The 17574-nt window shown below is 40.1% G+C and overlaps 1 protein-coding gene across 2 annotated transcripts in view; it reads left to right on the top strand.

The window, feature by feature from the left end:
* Atp7a (ATPase copper transporting alpha) overlaps window positions 1-17574 on the top strand; it is a 110570-nt gene that overhangs the window by 83993 nt on the left and 9003 nt on the right. For both annotated transcript variants that reach the window (XM_005369878.2, XM_026777421.1), the window contains 4 exons: window positions 2101-2295; window positions 4238-4420; window positions 5112-5328; window positions 14475-14621. In XM_005369878.2, coding sequence (XP_005369935.1) covers window positions 2101-2295; window positions 4238-4420; window positions 5112-5328; window positions 14475-14621 — 742 coding nt within the window. The remainder of the gene's footprint in view (window positions 1-2100; window positions 2296-4237; window positions 4421-5111; window positions 5329-14474; window positions 14622-17574) is intronic.

Here is a 17574-nt window from a genome sequence, read left to right as displayed (position 1 = left end):
TTATTGAAGATCTTTTCCCATTCTGTAGGCTGTTGTTTTGTCTTGTTGAACATGTCCTTTGCTTTACAGAAGCTTTTCAGTTTCAGGAGTTCCCATTTATTGTTTCTCTCAGTGTCTGTGCTGCTGGGTTGTATTTAGGAAGTGGTCTTTTGTGCCGATGTGTTCAAGTGTACTTCCCACTGTCTCTTCTATGAGGTTCAGTGTGGCTCAGCCAGCACTCTTAACTACTCCAGTCCCCAGAGAATAAGGCAGCTGAGTGAAGCCATGGTGTTAGTGCCTACTCAGCGAGTTATCTGATGCTTTCTAAAGCACTGCTCTGTAACGTAGGAAAGTAGATCTGTGGTGTACCTCACTTTATTTATTTTACTTAGGCAGTCTTTAATGAAAGTTGTACATGAGATTCCTCTACTGTATCTTCTCAGTGGCTTCTTCCTTTCTCCTTTCTTACTTGTCGAGACTTGGCCCTCCTTTCCCAGGATTTTTTTTATATACTCTTTGTCCAGCTTTAGCCTGGTGATAACCACTTTGCTGAGGTGTGTGCCCACGTGGATGACTAGTTGTGTCATTAGCCTTTTCTCAGTGCACTCATTCATTGTAGATGACATATTTCTTCCTGTACACCTGGACTGCTTGGCCAGTCTGATAGGCTTTATAGTATCCTCAGAGCACAAACTTTGTCATCCTTTTGAATGGGCATAGACAGAACATTATACTTCTGTCTCAGCTTTTTGGAAAGAGGGAAAAACCCTGATGTTCCTCCAAATGTGAGAAAAGATGTGTTGAGATGCCATTTGCCATTCTTGGTCTGTCCTGAAGTCATAAAGGGATTGAATTTCATTTTGGTGGCTGTAGATAAAGTGATCCCTCACTTTAGATATATAAACTTCTGTTTTTGTCAGTTGCAAAGTAGGAATAATAGTGCCTAAATTAAAAGATTTGGCCAGGCAGTGGTGGCACATGCCTTTAATCCCAGCCCCAGGTAGGCAGAGGCAGGCTGATCTCTGTGAGTTCGAGACCATCCTGGTCTACAAGAGCTAGTTCCAGGACAGACTCCAAAGCTACAGAGAAACCTTGTCTCAAAAAACAAACAAACAAACAAAAAATATTTGGAGTCACATATGTTAGAGCACACAATATATGTGAAAACATTCATATTTGGTGTATATGAAAGTCTAAGGCTAGATATTTATAAAAATACCTTCTAACTTTCTCTTTTAAAGTATTTTAAAGACTTACCTTTTATTATGCATAAATGTGTGTGTCTGTGTGTGGAAACATGCATGTGAGTGCAAGTGGCCATGGAGACCAAAAGAGTGGTCAAAGCCCTTGAAGCTGGAGTTAGAGGCAGTTGTAAGTTACCACATATAGGTACTGGGAACTGAACTTGGGTCTTCGTCAAGAGTAGTAAGTGCTCCTAACCACTAAGCCATCTCATCAGCCTTCTTAAACATTTTTAATCTTTATTTCATTTACTCTGTGTGTGTGTGAGGGGGGGGGTATGTGAATGTTGGAACATGTGTGCCCCTGTGTATATATATGTGGAGGATAGAAAACAGCTTTGAAGAGCTTGTTTCCCCTCGAATTTCTTGGAATTGGACTGAAGTTGTAAAGCCTGCATAGCAAGCACTTTTATCTGCTGAGCTGTCTTGCTGGCTCCAACCTTTGTTCCCTAAAATGAATATTTAAGTTATTGTCTTTAAAATTTTGTATTAACGTCCAAACTATGACCTCAGTATCAGAGAGTCAGAATTTGTTCAAGGCCAAATTTGTTGAGAATTATGTTGCTAATTAATGTTGCTTCTAGAAATGGAAAAAATTGTGGAGTTCTGTGTTCCTTATTTTTCTCCATAGTTAGTAACTCTGGAATTAAATTATGAGTTCAAGACTATGACTTGTTAAACAGTTTTCATGTTTATAAATGAAAAAGGTGTTCATTATTGTTGTTAGAAGAACAATTATTAATAAGAAAAATATATATCGGCAGCTAGGTACGATGTGTGATTTTGACACTGGTTATTTAAACAGGGTTGAGCTTTGTTTCTTTTATTTTCACAGCTCTAACTGTAAATGAATAACCAAATTTCATGTCTTCTTCTAAAGGGCTACAGTAGGAGCATCTCACGAACAGAAACCATAATACGCTTTGCTTTCCAAGCCTCTATCACAGTTCTATGTATCGCATGTCCCTGCTCACTGGGACTAGCTACTCCAACTGCTGTAATGGTGGGCACAGGAGTAGGTGCTCAGAATGGGATACTTATCAAAGGTGGGGAGCCCCTGGAGATGGCTCATAAGGTAAGAGTCTCCAGAACTAAGAATTGCACTATCCAAATTTACACTCGCAGCCTTAGTTCTTTGCATGTGGGTCCTAGGCTGAGCTCTTCTGGGATTACCCTGAGGGTTGAAGTACAAAAGCTGTGATGTTGGTTCTTCTTCAGATTGGCCTTAGTTATTTAAGATCTCTACTAATACTCCCTCAGCCATTCCCTCACAGCAGACTCGAATGGAGAACCTGTAGTTCAAACCCATCTCAGATTACACCCGTCTTCAGTACTTGTCTGGGAAAATTTGCCAGGGTTCTGACTCCACCTTATGGGTGCTGCACCTGCAATGGCAGTGCCTTTTCTGCCACCAGCTGGCAGTTTGTAGTTATGACTTCAATTAAAGATGTGCTCTCACTAATACAATCTTATTTCAGTGATATAAAACATATATAGATACATAGAGGATACATAGTACATGGCTAAGAACAAATCTGAAACCTTGAATAGCTAACACACACACATATGGAGTATATGTTAGGACATTTAAAAATACTTACGGGTGTATTGCCTGCATCTGTGTTCATATACCACATGCATGCAGAGGTTAGAAGACGGTGCTGGATCCCCCTAGGACTGAAGTATTAAACAGTTGTGAGCTGCCGTGTGGGTGTTTGGAACCAAAGCTGGGTCCTCTGGAAGAGCAGCCAGTACTTTTAACCATTGAGCCCTCTCTTCAACCCTGAGGAACTTTTAAAAGATTAGTTTTTATTTTTATTCATGTGTGTGGGTACCCGTGGGGCCAGAAGGTCAGATCTCCTAGAACTAGAGTTACAGGTTGTTGTGAGCTGCCCAGCATGGGTGCTGGGAACTGAACAAGAACACAAGTGCTTTTAACCACTGAGTTACCTCTCCAGTTCCCAGGCTTGTAATATTTATGGAAATAAATTGGCATAATTTTAAACCTAAACATCAGGGTTCCCTTTTTGCAACCTATCTGAAGAACAAGAACATTTCCTTATGTGAGCACAGTGCATTTATCAAAATCAAGAAAGGAATATTGACAATGCTTCTGTCTAATCTGTAATTTCATGTTCTTTTTTCCTGTTGTTTCTATGATGACCTTTATCGCAATTTTTCTCTTGTTTAGGATGATGCTTTGAATATTATTCTTATCTTTTTAAATCAGTTCATTGGGCTGCTCAGTCTTCAAGGTTCTCATTCTGAGTTTATGATGAAGTGAACCTGCTCTCCAAATTCTTCCCTTTTCCTATGTGGTCTAACTTTCTCAAACTGCTTCCCTGAGCTTCCTCTTAACATCCCAAGTTCTTAACCAAAACCTAGTCAAGGCAAGCAACCCAGCTGGGTTACCTTCACCCTAACGTTTACATTTTCTGTTAGTCATCTGCTTTTTACCCAGATTTCTCTAATAGATCTATAATTCATTAGTATCGAAAGCCCTTGTGTTTTCCCCAGAGATGCCAGTGGTATTTCTTACCCATCAACAGCAACCCATAGCTCTAATTGTTTGACATAAATTCACAGATATTTAACAGGATTAAAACTGAACTGTTGGGTAGGGAAGTTGGTTGCTACAAGACCAACTTAGTATATTTACGCAAAGATGATCAGTTGATGAAGTTATGAAGCCAAAGGACAGTTTATTAAGAAATGAAGTAGCAGTCTGTTAAAAAAATAAACCTGGGGGCTGGAGAGATGGCTCAGAGGTTAAGAGCATAGCCTGCTCTTCCAGGGGTCCTGAGTTCAGTTCCCAGCAACCACATGGTGACTCACAACCATCTGTAATGAGGTCTAGTGCCCTTTTCTGGCCTGCAGGCATACACACAGACAGAATATTATATACATAATAAATAAATAAATATTAAAAAAATAAAAACCAAAAAAAAAAAACCCTGTTTCTCATTTCTGGGAGGATGATGTCATGTGGATGCATTGTATTTTTAACTTTTCTCCAGGTAAAGGTAGTGGTATTTGATAAGACTGGAACTATTACCCATGGAACCCCAGTAGTGAATCAAGTAAAGGTTCTAGTGGAAAGTAACAGAATACCACGCAATAAGATCCTGGCCATTGTGGGCACTGCGGAAAGTAACAGCGAACACCCTTTAGGAGCAGCTGTAACCAAGTACTGCAAGCAGGTACAATTTTATATTTCATATTCATGTTGGTATCTCATATAGAAATGATGCAGACCAAATCTGGACTGGCTTTTGACTATAATTTTTGTATATATTGAGTATGGGGATAAAGAGAATTGTATTTTCTTATTTAATTGAATATGTTGGGGCTGGAATATAGCTCAGCTGGTACAGTGCTTGCCTAGATGCTTGAGGTCCAGGGTTTGACCCCCAGCACCTATAAAGTGAGCATGTTGGCTCATGATTTTAATCTGAGAATTTAGGAGGTAGAGGCAAGAGGTCAGAAGTTCAAGGTCATCTTCGTTACTGGTAAGTTTGAGACTAGCCTAGACTGTATAAGACTTTGTCTCAAACAGCACTGGGGAGGCAGACAGATGGATCTTTGTGATTTCCAGGCCAGTCTGATCTACTGAGCTAGTTCCAGGACAGCAAGAGCTACACAAAGAAACCCTGTCTCAACCCCTGCCCCAATAAAATCTGTCAGTGCAATTTCTAGATCAAAGGGTGCTTAAAGTTTCATTTTTCATGGCCATTACTAACATCAGCACAAACAGTTCTATCAGTTTGTACCTGCACCCAGAGTTTTGAGTGCCTGTCTTCTCATACACTTACCATCGCTATTCTTCTAATTAAAAGTTATTATACCATTTATTTATTTGTTTACTTATTTATTGTATTTTGTTTTTGTTAGGAGCTGGACACTGAAACTTTGGGTACCTGCACAGATTTCCAGGTTGTACCAGGCTGTGGTATTAGCTGTAAAGTTACCAATATTGAAGGTTTGCTACATAAGAATAACTTGAAGATAGAAGAAAATAACATTAAAAATGCATCCCTCGTTCAAATTGATGAAATTAATGAACAGTCATCAACTTCATCTTCTATGATTATTGATGCTCATCTCTCAAGTAAGCTAATTTATTTATAGTAGTTTGTAGTTTTTTTAGCTAGAAATTTTCTTATTCTTTTTTTTTTAATGAAAATAGATTGTTCTTTCATGCAGTACATCCTGACCACAATTTCCCCTCCCTCCACTCGTTCCATCTGCCCCTACCTCCCTTTTACCCTGGATTGACAACCCCTCCAACTCCCATCAGAAAGGAGCAGGCCTCGAGGAGCAACAACCAAACACAACAAAACAAAATACAATAAAACAAGGCAAAAATCCTCACACCAAAGCCAGACAAGGCTACCTAACAGGAGGAAGAGCCCTAAGAGCAGGCAAGAGTCAGAGACATGCCCACTCCCATAGTGAGGAGTCCTACAAAAACACCAAGCTAACAGCCGTAACATATAAACAGAGAACTTGGTACTGGCTCATGCAAGCCCTGTGCTTGGTACTGCAGTTTCTGTAAGCCTATATGAGCCCTGCCTGCTTAGTTGATTTAGTGGGCAGTGTTCTCCTGGTATCTTCTATCCCCTCTGACTCCTACAGTCATTCTGCTGCATAACCCCCTCCCCACCATGGGATTCCCCAAGCTGGACCTAGTGAAGACCTTTAATTTAGACTCTGGCCCTGCATAATGTCTGGCTGTAGGTCTCTGCATCCTCTCCCGTCTGCTGCTGGAGGAAACCTCTCTGACGGTCAGACAAGGCAATGATCTATGAGTATAACAGACTATTATTAGGAATTATTTTATTGATTTTTTTTAGATTAATCATGATGGGTTCTAGCCTAGGTCTCTGGGCTATCCAATTTCCTGTTCCTGGCCATCCAAGCAGTATTTTTCGTGCGTTCCCGCTCATGGAGTGGGCCTCAAGTTAAACAAGACATTAGCATATTATGCAAGCAGGATAGATTGTAGGTCAAAAGTTTTGTGTCTGGGTTGTTGTCCACATTTCTCTTTTGGTAGCTACAGAGTACCTTCCTGCATCAAAGAGACTGGGACATAGGAGTAAGGGCTCCATGCAGGCACCAGCTTGACTTCTACGTGTTCAGTGCGCTGTGTGGATATTGTCCTTGGCAATGGGGCCCTGCTGTCAGTTTGCAGAGAGCAACCCTCTGTCCTTGAATTTTACTGTGTTGTTTAGGGATCTCCAAGGCACCCATTTAGCCAACAACTCAACCAAATGGAACCCAGTCCAACCATTGGAAGCCTTGCCTGGCTACAAGAGATAGCTAGTTAAGATTCCATATCCCCTATTGCTAGGAATTCTCACTAGAATCACTAAGATTCTGGAAGTTTCCACTACACTAGATTTCCACAGGACACTCCAGCTGCTCCCAAACTGTAGCCATCTCTCACCAGCACCTGATCCTTCCCACTTCCTTCCCCACCTGCTGCCAGCTCACCTGCAAAATCTATTCTATTTCCCTTTCCCAAGGAGATCCATGTGTTCTGCCTAGATGCCTCCCCCATACTAACCTCTTTGGGACTACGGATTATAGCTTGATTATCATTTACTTAACAGCTAATATCCACTTATAAGTGAATATGTATCATATTTGTCTTTCTGGGTCTGGGTTATCTCACTCAGGATGATTTTTTTTCTAGTTTCATCCATTTGCAAATTTCATGATATCATTTTTTAACAGCTAAGTAATAATGGTCCATTTTGTAAATGTAGCACATTTTGTTTATACATTCTTTTGTTGAGGAACATATAGGTTGGTTCCGGTTTCTGGCTATTATGAATAAAGAAAGCCATAATATAGTTGAACAAGTGTTCTTACCACAGTATAGAGTGTCCTTTGGGTATATGCCCAAGAGTTAGGTATAGCTGGGTCTTGAGGTAGATCGAATCCCAATTTTCTGAGGAACCGCCATATTGATTTCCGTAGTGGCTGTACAAGTTTGCATGCCTACCAGCAATGGAGGAGTGTTCCCCTTGTTCCACATCCTTAACAACCTGTGCTGCCACTTGTGTTATTGATCTTAGCCATTCTGATAGGTTTAAGATGGAATCTCAAAGTAGTTTTTATTTACATTTCCCTGCCTAATGGCTAAAGATGTTGAACATTTCTTTAAGTGATTCTCAGCCATTTGAGATTCTCTATTGAAATTCTCTGTTTAAATCTGTTTCCCATATTTTAATTGGATTATTATTATTTTTTTGATACTCAGTTTCTTGAGTTCTTTTTATATTTTGGGTATTAGTTCTCTGTCAGATGTGAAGTTGGCAAGAATCATTTCCCATTATTTATGCTGTCACTCATGATGGTGTCCTTAGCCTTACAGAAGTTTTTCAGTTTCATGAGGTCCCATTTATTAATTGTTGATGTCAGTTCCTGTGCTATGTGCTATTGGTGTTCTGTTCAGGAAGTTGTTTCCTGTGCCAGTGTATTCAGGGCTATTCCTCACTTTGTCTTCTCTCAGATTCAGTGTGTCTGATTTTATGTTGAGGTCTTTGATGCACTTGGACATGAATTTTGTGCAGGGTGATAATTGTGGATCTATTTGAATTCTTCTACATGCAGACACCAGTTTGAACAGCACCATTTGTTGAAGATGCTTTCTTTTTTCAAGTGTATATTTCTGGCTTATTTATTAAAAAAAAATCAGGTGTCCATAGGCATGTGCATTTATATCTGGGTCTTAAGTTTGATTTCATTGATCAACATGTTTCATGTCTTTTTTTACTAATACCATGTGGTTTTTATTACTGTTGCTTTGTAGTACTGCTTGAAATCAGGGATGGTGACTCCTCCAGCAGTTCTTTTGTTGTTCAGGATCGTTTTAGCTAACCTGGGTTTCAGATGGCTAACTGTATATAACCTCATGCTGTTGTATAAAAAACAAATAGACAGCATGATTGCATTTCATCCAATTCAGTTTTACCATAGGCCTTCTGATGACATCACTCAGAAACATTTGCTGACTGTGCTTATTGACTTCTGTCTTAGTTAGGGTTTTTATTGCTGTGAAGAGACACCATGACCATGGCAACTCTTATAATGAAAGCGTTTAATTGAGGGGGCTTGCTCATAGTTTCAGAGGTTCAATCTGTTATTATCATTCATGGCGGGGAGCATGGGGATGTGCAGGCAGAATGGTGCTGGATGAGTAGCTGATAGTCCTATATCTTGCAGGCATCAGCAAGTCAACTGAGACACTGGGCAGTAGCCTGAGCATAGGAAACCTCAAAGGCCACCCCCACAGTAACATACTTCCACCAACAAGGCCATACTTACTCCAACAAAGCTACATTTCTTACTACTGCCACTTCCTATGAGATTATGGAGGGCAATTACATTCAAACTACCTCAGCAACTAACTAGTCTAGGGTTATGAAGATAAGTCTGAGCTGATTTTTTGTGATCTTTCTCTTATTTCTTTCCTTAGCTGATAAAAATCATACATGTTTTACAAGACCCTGTGGTCCTCCTCTTTCTCCCCTCTGCAAATTACCTATTTATCCTATAGAAATTGGATTTTTCTGGCAGTGTTCTTTTGTTTGGTTGTTTTGTTTTGTTTTTTTGTTATCCCAGATGGTCATTACTTTCTCATGAGAGGAGGAGGTACTCCTCATCTTGCTAAGAAGTATCTTCTTTAGATCCTATGTTCTCTGAATTCCTCAGGGCCTTCCTTCTCTGTTATGGCCCTTTGCTGCTTTGCATTCTATGTTTCTTCTTATAGCATTGTCTCTAAAACATAAACACTTCTTCCATCAAAAAATCACTCTATTTCCATGAAGCATCAAGAAAGTATAGGCTTGTGGAATTTACGTTCTTACTGAAGAGGCATGCATCAGCTTATTACAAACCTACCTACTCCTGTTCCGTTCAGAGCATGAAACCGTCTCTCTGACTGTGGACCCCCAAAGCCCACTCCAGTGCTTGCTCTTCACTCTGCATTCTGCATGACCTCACAAGGTAGTTGAAAATATTGGTTGAGTATTCCTCCAAAAACTCCTTTCTCCTCTGCGCATATGTCTTGGCTATCTCTGGATTCTTCTCTTCCCTCTTTGGACATTCTTTCTCATTCTTTTTTGATTCAAATATTAGCTATCCTCAATGATTTACTTGGTGTTTGACTTTCTTCTTATTTTTCATTCTCTCCTCTATACAATGTCATTCATACCTATTTCTTATTTCTTTTGTTGTTAATGTTTTTTTGTTTGTTTTTTGTTTTTTTGAGCCAGGGTTTCTCTGTGTAACAATCCTGGCTGTCCTGGAATCCCTCTGTAGACCAGGGTGGCCTTGTCCTCACAGAGATCCACCTGTCTCTGTCTCCCACACCTGGCTTCTCATCACTTTTTTCATCACCACTCCAAATTCTGTACCTCTTGTGGAGATGTATTTCTTAGGTGTCATGTTGGTGTGTCATCTGATCGCCAACACAATCTACTTACCTAAGTGTTCCAGAACCTCCCCTACCATTTGTACCCAAGTGATTTTGCTAAAATCAAATCTGATCATACTACCTTCTGACATATGACTTTATTTTAGTGGTTTATAGTCTATTTTATTGTTTGTGGGCTTTTGTGGGGAGTTTCAAGACATGTTTTCCTCGTGTAAAACTCGCAGACAGGATTTCTCCTTGTAGAAGTTTTGACTGTCCTGCAACTCACTTTGTAGATCAGGCTGGCCTTGAACTCAGAGAGATTCATCTGCCTCCACCTCCTGAGTGCTGGGATTAAATGTGTATGCCACCATGCCTGGCTGCCTATTTTTGGTTTATGGTTCTTTTGAAGCAATGTGCTGAAAATTGTGGATCACCCCCATAATAACTAATTATTAGGTCTGGCTTAAAAGATTCACTTGTATCCTAGAGCCCTTCCATGGATCTTAACTAAGGATATGTGGGGTTTTTTTTGTTTGTTTTGAGATAAGTTCTCACTTTACCCATGGCTGTTCTGCAACAGTTCATTATATCTACCAGGCTAGCCTCAAACTCATAGAGATCCACTTACCTCTGCTTCCTGAGTGTTGGAAGGTGTATGCCACTGTGACCTGCTCAGAATCGTCATTTTAATTGTTCTCACTCATTCAGGACTTTGATTTCTGCTCTGCTCTGTTCAGTCTCTTGCCTCCCTTATTACTCATCTGTCTTTCCCTGAGGTTCCATGTGTGCTCTATGTTCTTACAATATTAGTTGCCTATCTATGGTTTCTCCTCATAATCTACCATTTATTCTTTTACTTTGTTCTTGAAGATTTTTTCATACAATATATTTTGATCATATTTTCTCCTCCCACAACTCCTCCTATACCCTTCCCACCTCCCTACCCACTCAATTTCATCTTCTTTCTTTCTCCCATTCAAAAAACAAAAAAAAACCACAAAAAAGAAAAATCAGTAAGACAAAAAAATGCCCAAATGAAGAAAAATGAAACAAAAAGTCCACAAAAATACCACTGAGTTAATTTTGTGTTAGTTAACTACTCTTGGACACAGGGCCTACCCTAGAGTGTGGTTAATATTATATACCTGATGACACTCTGTTGGAGAAACCAGACTTCCCTTTGACAATGGGTATCAATTGCAGGTAGCTTCTTTGTTACGGATAGAACCCCATCTAGCTTTAACCTATGCAGGTCTTGTGTATCCTGCCACAGCCTGAGTTGATATGTGTAAAGGTCCTGTTATGTATAGAAGACACTGTTTCCTTGGAATCATCCATCACCTCTGACTCTTAAATATTTCTGCTTCCTCTTCTTCATAGATCCCTGAGCCTTAAGGGAAGGGGTTTGATGAAGACATCCCATTTAGGCTGAGTATTCCAAAGTCTCTCGCTTTCTGTACATTGTCCAGTTGTAGGGCTCTGTGTTAATTTCCATATTCTGCAAGAAGCTTCTCTGATGTTGATTGAGTGAGGTATTGCAGTCTGTCATTAGGAGTCATTTTATTCCTGATTCTTTAGTGAAATAATAACATTAGCTTTTACCCTATTTATGATCTATCTACTCTCAGGGTCTTGGCCACTTTAGTAGTACCAGGTATGGATTCCATTTCATGGGGTAGGCCTTAAACCTAATCAAAAAGTGGTTAAGTCACTCCCATAGAATTTGTACCACTGTTGCACTCGTATGTGTTGTAATAGGGGCGGCGGGCCGCTTCCTGCCACCTGGCTAGCTTTACCCGAAATAATTACACGGAAACTGTATTTTTTTAAACACTGCCTGGCCCATTAGTTCCAGCCTCTTATTGGCTAGCTCTTACATATTGATCTAACCCATTTTTAATAATCTGTGTAGCCCACAAGGTGGCTTACCAGGGTAGATCTTAACCTGCATCTGTCTGGAGTGGGAGAATCATGGCGACTCTCTGATTCAGCTTCCTTCTCCCAGCATTCTGTTCTGTTTTCTCTGCCTACCTAAGGGTTGGCCTATCAAATGGGCCTAGGCAGTTTCTTTATTAATAAGAAATCACTCTCATATCAAGTATGTCTTACAGGCTAGTCACTGTTGTCGGTGGCAGGGTTTGTTGCTGAGTGGTGATATTGATGGCCTACCTTTCTCCTCCATTGGCATGCATAGTACCTTCTGGTACCGTGAACACTAGTCATTAGGAGTGAAGCTTCTAGTTAGGCACCTGCTGGACTTCTCCATGTTCTATGATGCAAGTAAATGTTGTCTTCAGCAATAGGACCTTACCAGTAGAGAACAACAAATAACCTTGGCAGTAGCCTGTGGTGATTTTTGGGGGTGTGTTCCATGGGACCCCTTCATGGCCTGCCATTTCCTACTTGTTATTCCATTTACTGTTTTCTCCATGTAGTGGCCTCACCCACAAATAACATCTACCCTGTTGACTTATGCTTGTCTTCCTAGACCTGACTGACATCTCTTTTCAGTGACACCTTTGCTGATATGCATTGATAGAAATACTTGCTCTTCTTAAATGTTAGCTGTACTTCATTCCCATTATATTAGACACACTATGAAATGATTATTTTCTGGCCATTTCTATTTCTCTGTGACTTATTTTTATTTGTCTATGGATGTAATGTCAAGTAAGTGACATGTCGGAAATCACTCAGCAGCTTTTTTGTTGAGAATCTGTTGTATTAGGGATTTTTCATACCACTTTGAATGATCATCAGCGAGGGCAGAGGCAGAACTCTGTTCTCTTCTCCCCTTGTGATTAGCACGTGTGTGAGCCCCTGGGTTTGATCTCCACTACCACTGAGAGGAGATAGGAGCTAGGAGCAAGGAAAGAAGTTGGGAGATGAGTTACTGGGCTGTTTTCGTAACCCAGGAAAACATATTAATGGCTCAGACCAGTGTGGTAACAGTAGAATTTGTAAGAAATGATCAAATTTCGGATGTGTCTTGAAGGGTAAGCTGGAAGATTTAATTACCAAATTAGATATATAAAATGTAAGTAAAACAAGAGTCAAGGAACTGAAGAGATGGCTCACCACTTAAGAACATTGACTGCTCTTCCAGAGGTAATAGGTTCAATTCCAAGCACCCACATGGCAGCTTATAACCAGCTGTTAACTCGAATGCCTGGGGATCTCATGCCTTCTTCTGACCTCCATGGGCACTGCATGCACATGATGCACAGACATTCATGCAGACAAAACACCTATATACATAAAAACTAATTAATTTTTAAAAATTAAAACACAGGAGCCAAAGTCATATCAAATTTAGTAGCCTACCCATTTAGATAGATGAAGTTACCATTTAAATAGTATAAAGGAGACAAGAGGAACAATACGGAAGACAAGATTATGAATCTAGTTTTATAGATATTACATTTGGCTGTCTGGTAGCTATGTAAGTGGAAGTATCATAAATGGAAATATTAGGTAGGCAGTTGTTTACAGGGGCCTGAAAATCCAGGAAATAGGCTGAATTAGAGAAACAGAATTGGGAGTCATTTGCTTTGTAGATCTGTGGTATTGAGTACTATAGTCACTAGTTATATATGATTATTAATTTTGAGTTAATTAAAATTTTATTTCATGTAAAATCCAACTCTTTGATAATTTTGGCCCGCAATAGCCACATGTGTTGGCTAGTGGCCATAGGATCAAATAGCAGATGTAGAGCATATCCATTATTGCTGGAACAGCTGTTCAAACCGCACTAGGTTTACTAAAGTTAAAGGTCACTGGTATATTGTGGGAATAGTTTATTGGAGTAGTGGAGACTAAAGCTTTATTTGAGTGTGTTCACAAGAAAATGGGCAGTGGTGAATTAGAGACAACTAGTAGGGGAAATACTTCTCTTGTGCACAGAAGTAGAGAAGTGTGATAGCTAGCTAGAGCAGTGCGCTCAAGAGGCTCCTTCTGTTTTTAAAGATAAGATAATATGCAGCAGAGATGATAGAAAATTGATTATTTGGGAGGTAGAGAAGAGAGTAGTTGGGGATATGGTCTGGAATAGGCAAAGGAGTGTGTACTATCATACAGGTAGAGAGATGGTCTTTGGCAGGCACAGACTCTGTTTATAACAGAGGGAAAAGAAGCTGTGTGCACCTAGGATGCACAGGAGTGGGGAGATATGGCCATGAGAAGTCCTCTTATGATTGCAGGGAGCAGTTGCCTGTCAGATGAGAATGGGGGAGGAAAGTTAGATTTGAAAGCAGGGGAGATTTCAAATAGTCATCCTGAGAAAATAATTAATGGACTAGGGACATGCAGTCAAACATCTAAAGGCTCACTTAAAATTAGTGAGTACCAGTTTAAAACGAAACATCAACATAGTTGCATATTTCCATGTAGCCACATTAGCTATTGATACACAGTTAAATGTTTGAATTGTGGTTTGCGAGTGTCAAAGGGAAAACCTCAGTAAGAAGGGAAGCTCTGAACTAATACCTTCTCATCCCCGTTCCCCATCTTGCTCGAGATTGAACCTAGAGCTCCCTTCACTCAGGCTAGGCAAGCGCTCAGCCACTGAGTTATATCCCTAGCGCTTGAACAGTATAAAGGCGTTTTCTATTTGGAGCAAAAGCTTAAGGACCTTTAGTCATGGTAGCAACATGGGCTCAGAGGATATGGAAGAGCAGAATATATTCCTGGAAAACTTGAAAATCACTGTCAGAGGTCATATTCTACCAAAAATGTGTTAGAGTGACTGCAAGGTTAGGCAAGAAGAACTTGCCTCAAGATGGATTTAAAAGTTAAATGCTCACTAAATGTTATTTCTGTATTTCTAGATGCTGTTGATACTCAGCAGTACAAAGTCCTCATTGGTAACCGGGAATGGATGATTAGAAATGGTCTTGTCATAAGTAATGAAGTAGACAGTTCCATGATTGAACATGAAAGAAAAGGTCGGACTGCTGTATTGGTGACAATTGATGGTAAAGTTTCTCTAAAATATTCTGTGACACAATTGTGATCTCAGTCATTATTTTATGTGTCTGTGGAACTTAAACTCTGAGGTTTATTCCAAAGAGGCTTGAATACAAAATTATAATATTAGCAAAATATGATTATTGTTAATTAAGGATTTTTTACCAGCTGTTATGGCACAAGTATTTGGGAGCCTGAGATAGAATTATGACTATCAGGGCTACATAGAAAGCCCCTATCTCAAACAACCACCACCACAACAAAAACCTAAATCAGTTGGACATAGTGGTACATGCTTGTAATCCCAGCATTTAGGAGGTGGAAGCAGGAGGACCAATAGTTAGATGATGCTGTAGTGAGCTTACTGCAAACCTGGGCTACATGAGATCCTGTGTAAAACAAAAACAAAGCACTAAATTTAAAAAGGCCAAAATATTAGGCAGAGTTCAGAGAACCCTTAGGAAGAGGGGGAGGAAGGATTGTAGGAGCTAGAGGGATTAGGGAGACAAGAACATGGCCCACAGAATCAACTAAGCAGAGCTCACAGGGGCTCACGGAGAAGTCTCACATATCCCAAGAATCCCAAGATGGCCTTGAACTCACTATATAGCCACAAAAGACCTTGAACTTCTGATCATCTTGTCTCACCTCCCAAATGCTGGGAATATAGTTGTGCACCACTACGCCTGATTTACATGGTACTGGAGATTGACCCTAGGGCATTGTAAATGCTAAGCAATCACTCTACCAACTGGATTGAATCTCCAACCTTGCACTATTTCTAATGCGTAGTACATTTTTCTATGTAAAAAAATTGGGGGGAAGGGAGGTTCCGAGACAGGGCTTCTCTGTGTATCCCTGGAACTCACTGTGTAGACCAAATGGCCTTGAACTCAGAGATCCACCTGCCTCTGCCTCCTGTGTGCTGCAAAATTAAAGGCATGTGCCACCACCACCTGGCTATATGTAAAATTTATGTCAATACAGTTCAATAAAAATTTAAAATCCTGTTTTGGGTGTGTGCTGAAAAGATAATTCTATGATGAAAAGTACTTGCTACTCTTGCAGAAGACCAGATTTTGATTCCCAGAGCCCATGTTGAGTGGTTCACAGTTGCCTGTAATAGCAGCTCTAGAGGATATGCCCCCCTCTTCTGGTGTCTGTGGGCATTGACATAGATGTGTGCAAAATTACATACAGATACACACAAACATATGTACAATTTAAATCTCAAAAAACCCTTAAAAATCCTGTTGGAGATGCAGTTCAGCAGTAGAGTTTCATACCTGGGTTTCATACCTAGTAGTAGGGAAAAAAATGGGGGGGGAGCCAGTTATGGTTATGATCACCTTGGGAGGCTCAGGCAGGAAGCTTGTGTTTGACTATCTGGGACTACATAGTGAGATTGATAAATGATACAGTGTTTGCTTAGCATGGGCACGGCCCTGAGTTCAAACCATAGTACCACACATTCAAAATAACTAAGGTATACATATTTTATTGAGGTTTATTTTATTTGATGAAATAGTTTCCATTATTGCCATATAATTGTACTATTTATTTCTGTATTCTGGAGGTCAAACACAGGACTATATATTCTAGACAAGCACTTTACAAATGGGGCTACACCCTATAATTCTAGAATTTTATTTTAAGCTACATGCTGTATAATCGTTTCTATGTTCTTACAACTTTATTTTTTACTTGTATTTTGAATTTTACTTATATTTTTCTGTGTGTGTTTGTGTGTATGTATGTATCTGTCTTTCTGTCTATATGAGGGTTCCACAGTGCACAGGTGAAGGTCAAAATTTTCTCTTTTCAGCATGTGGATTCTGAGAATCAAACTTAGGTTGTCAGGCAAGCATCCTAACTCACTGAGGCAAGGCAAGCATCCTAACTCACTGAGGCATCCTGCTAGCCCTAGTCTTGATATTTCACCATAATACTGCAATAAGCATATACATAAAGTTTTACATGCTTCCTATTTGCTAGGGTAAATTTCCAGTTCTGAGACTATTTATTCAACATTTACAGTCTGGTATAGGAGTTCCTTCTGTTTGTGTGTTGCTTTCATTGGTTAATGAATAAAGAAACTGCCTTGGCCTAGTTGATAGGGCAGAACTTAGGTAGGCGGGGTTTTTGTGTTGCTTTCATTGGTTAATGAATAAAGAAACTGCCTTGGCCTAGTTGATAGGGCAGAACTTAGGTAGGCGGGGAAGACAGAACTGAATGCTGGGAGGAAAATAGGCAGAGAAAGGGAGAGACACCATGGAGCTTCCAGAATCAGACATGCCAGATCTTTCCTGGTAAGCCACTGCCATGTGGTGATACATAGATTAATAGAAATGGCCTAAATTAAGGTGTAAGAGTTAGCCAATAAGATGTTAGAGCTAATAGGCCAAGCAGTGACTTAATGAACACAGTTTTTGTGTGGTTATTTTGGGGCTAAGCTAGCTGGGCAGCTGGTACAAACAAATGGCTCTCTCCTTGCAACAATAGTCCTTGCTAAGTATGAAGGTATTGGCTTCATAATTTTAGTTAGGTACAGGATAAAGCATAGAATAACATTTTATTCTATTGCAGTTTGGGTGTGCAGAATATGCACACAGTAGCCAGAGGAGGACAGTAGATGTCTTGTCCTATCACTTTCTCTACCTTACTCCCTTAAGGCAGCGTCTCTCAATGAACCTGAAACTAGACTGACAACCCTGACAACCAGCAAGCCCCAGTGATCCTTATGTCTCAACCCCACTGCCCAGTATTGGGGTTACAGAATTTTAATTTGAGTCTTCATGCTTATGTAACAAATATTTATATCCACTGAGCCATTTCTCCAGTCCTCTTACTTTTGTTTTTCAAACAAGAAAATTAGGGGCTGGAGAGATGGCTCAGTGGTTAAGAGCATTGCCTGCTCTTCCAAAGGTCCTGAGTTCAATTCCCAGCAACCACATGGTGGCT

The sequence above is a fragment of the Microtus ochrogaster genome, unplaced genomic scaffold, assembly GCF_000317375.1.
Source record: "Microtus ochrogaster isolate Prairie Vole_2 unplaced genomic scaffold, MicOch1.0 UNK65, whole genome shotgun sequence".
Lineage (NCBI taxonomy): Eukaryota > Metazoa > Chordata > Mammalia > Rodentia > Cricetidae > Microtus > Microtus ochrogaster.
Note: the sequence above shows the minus strand (reverse complement) of the source record. Positions and strands in the feature narration are given on the sequence as shown.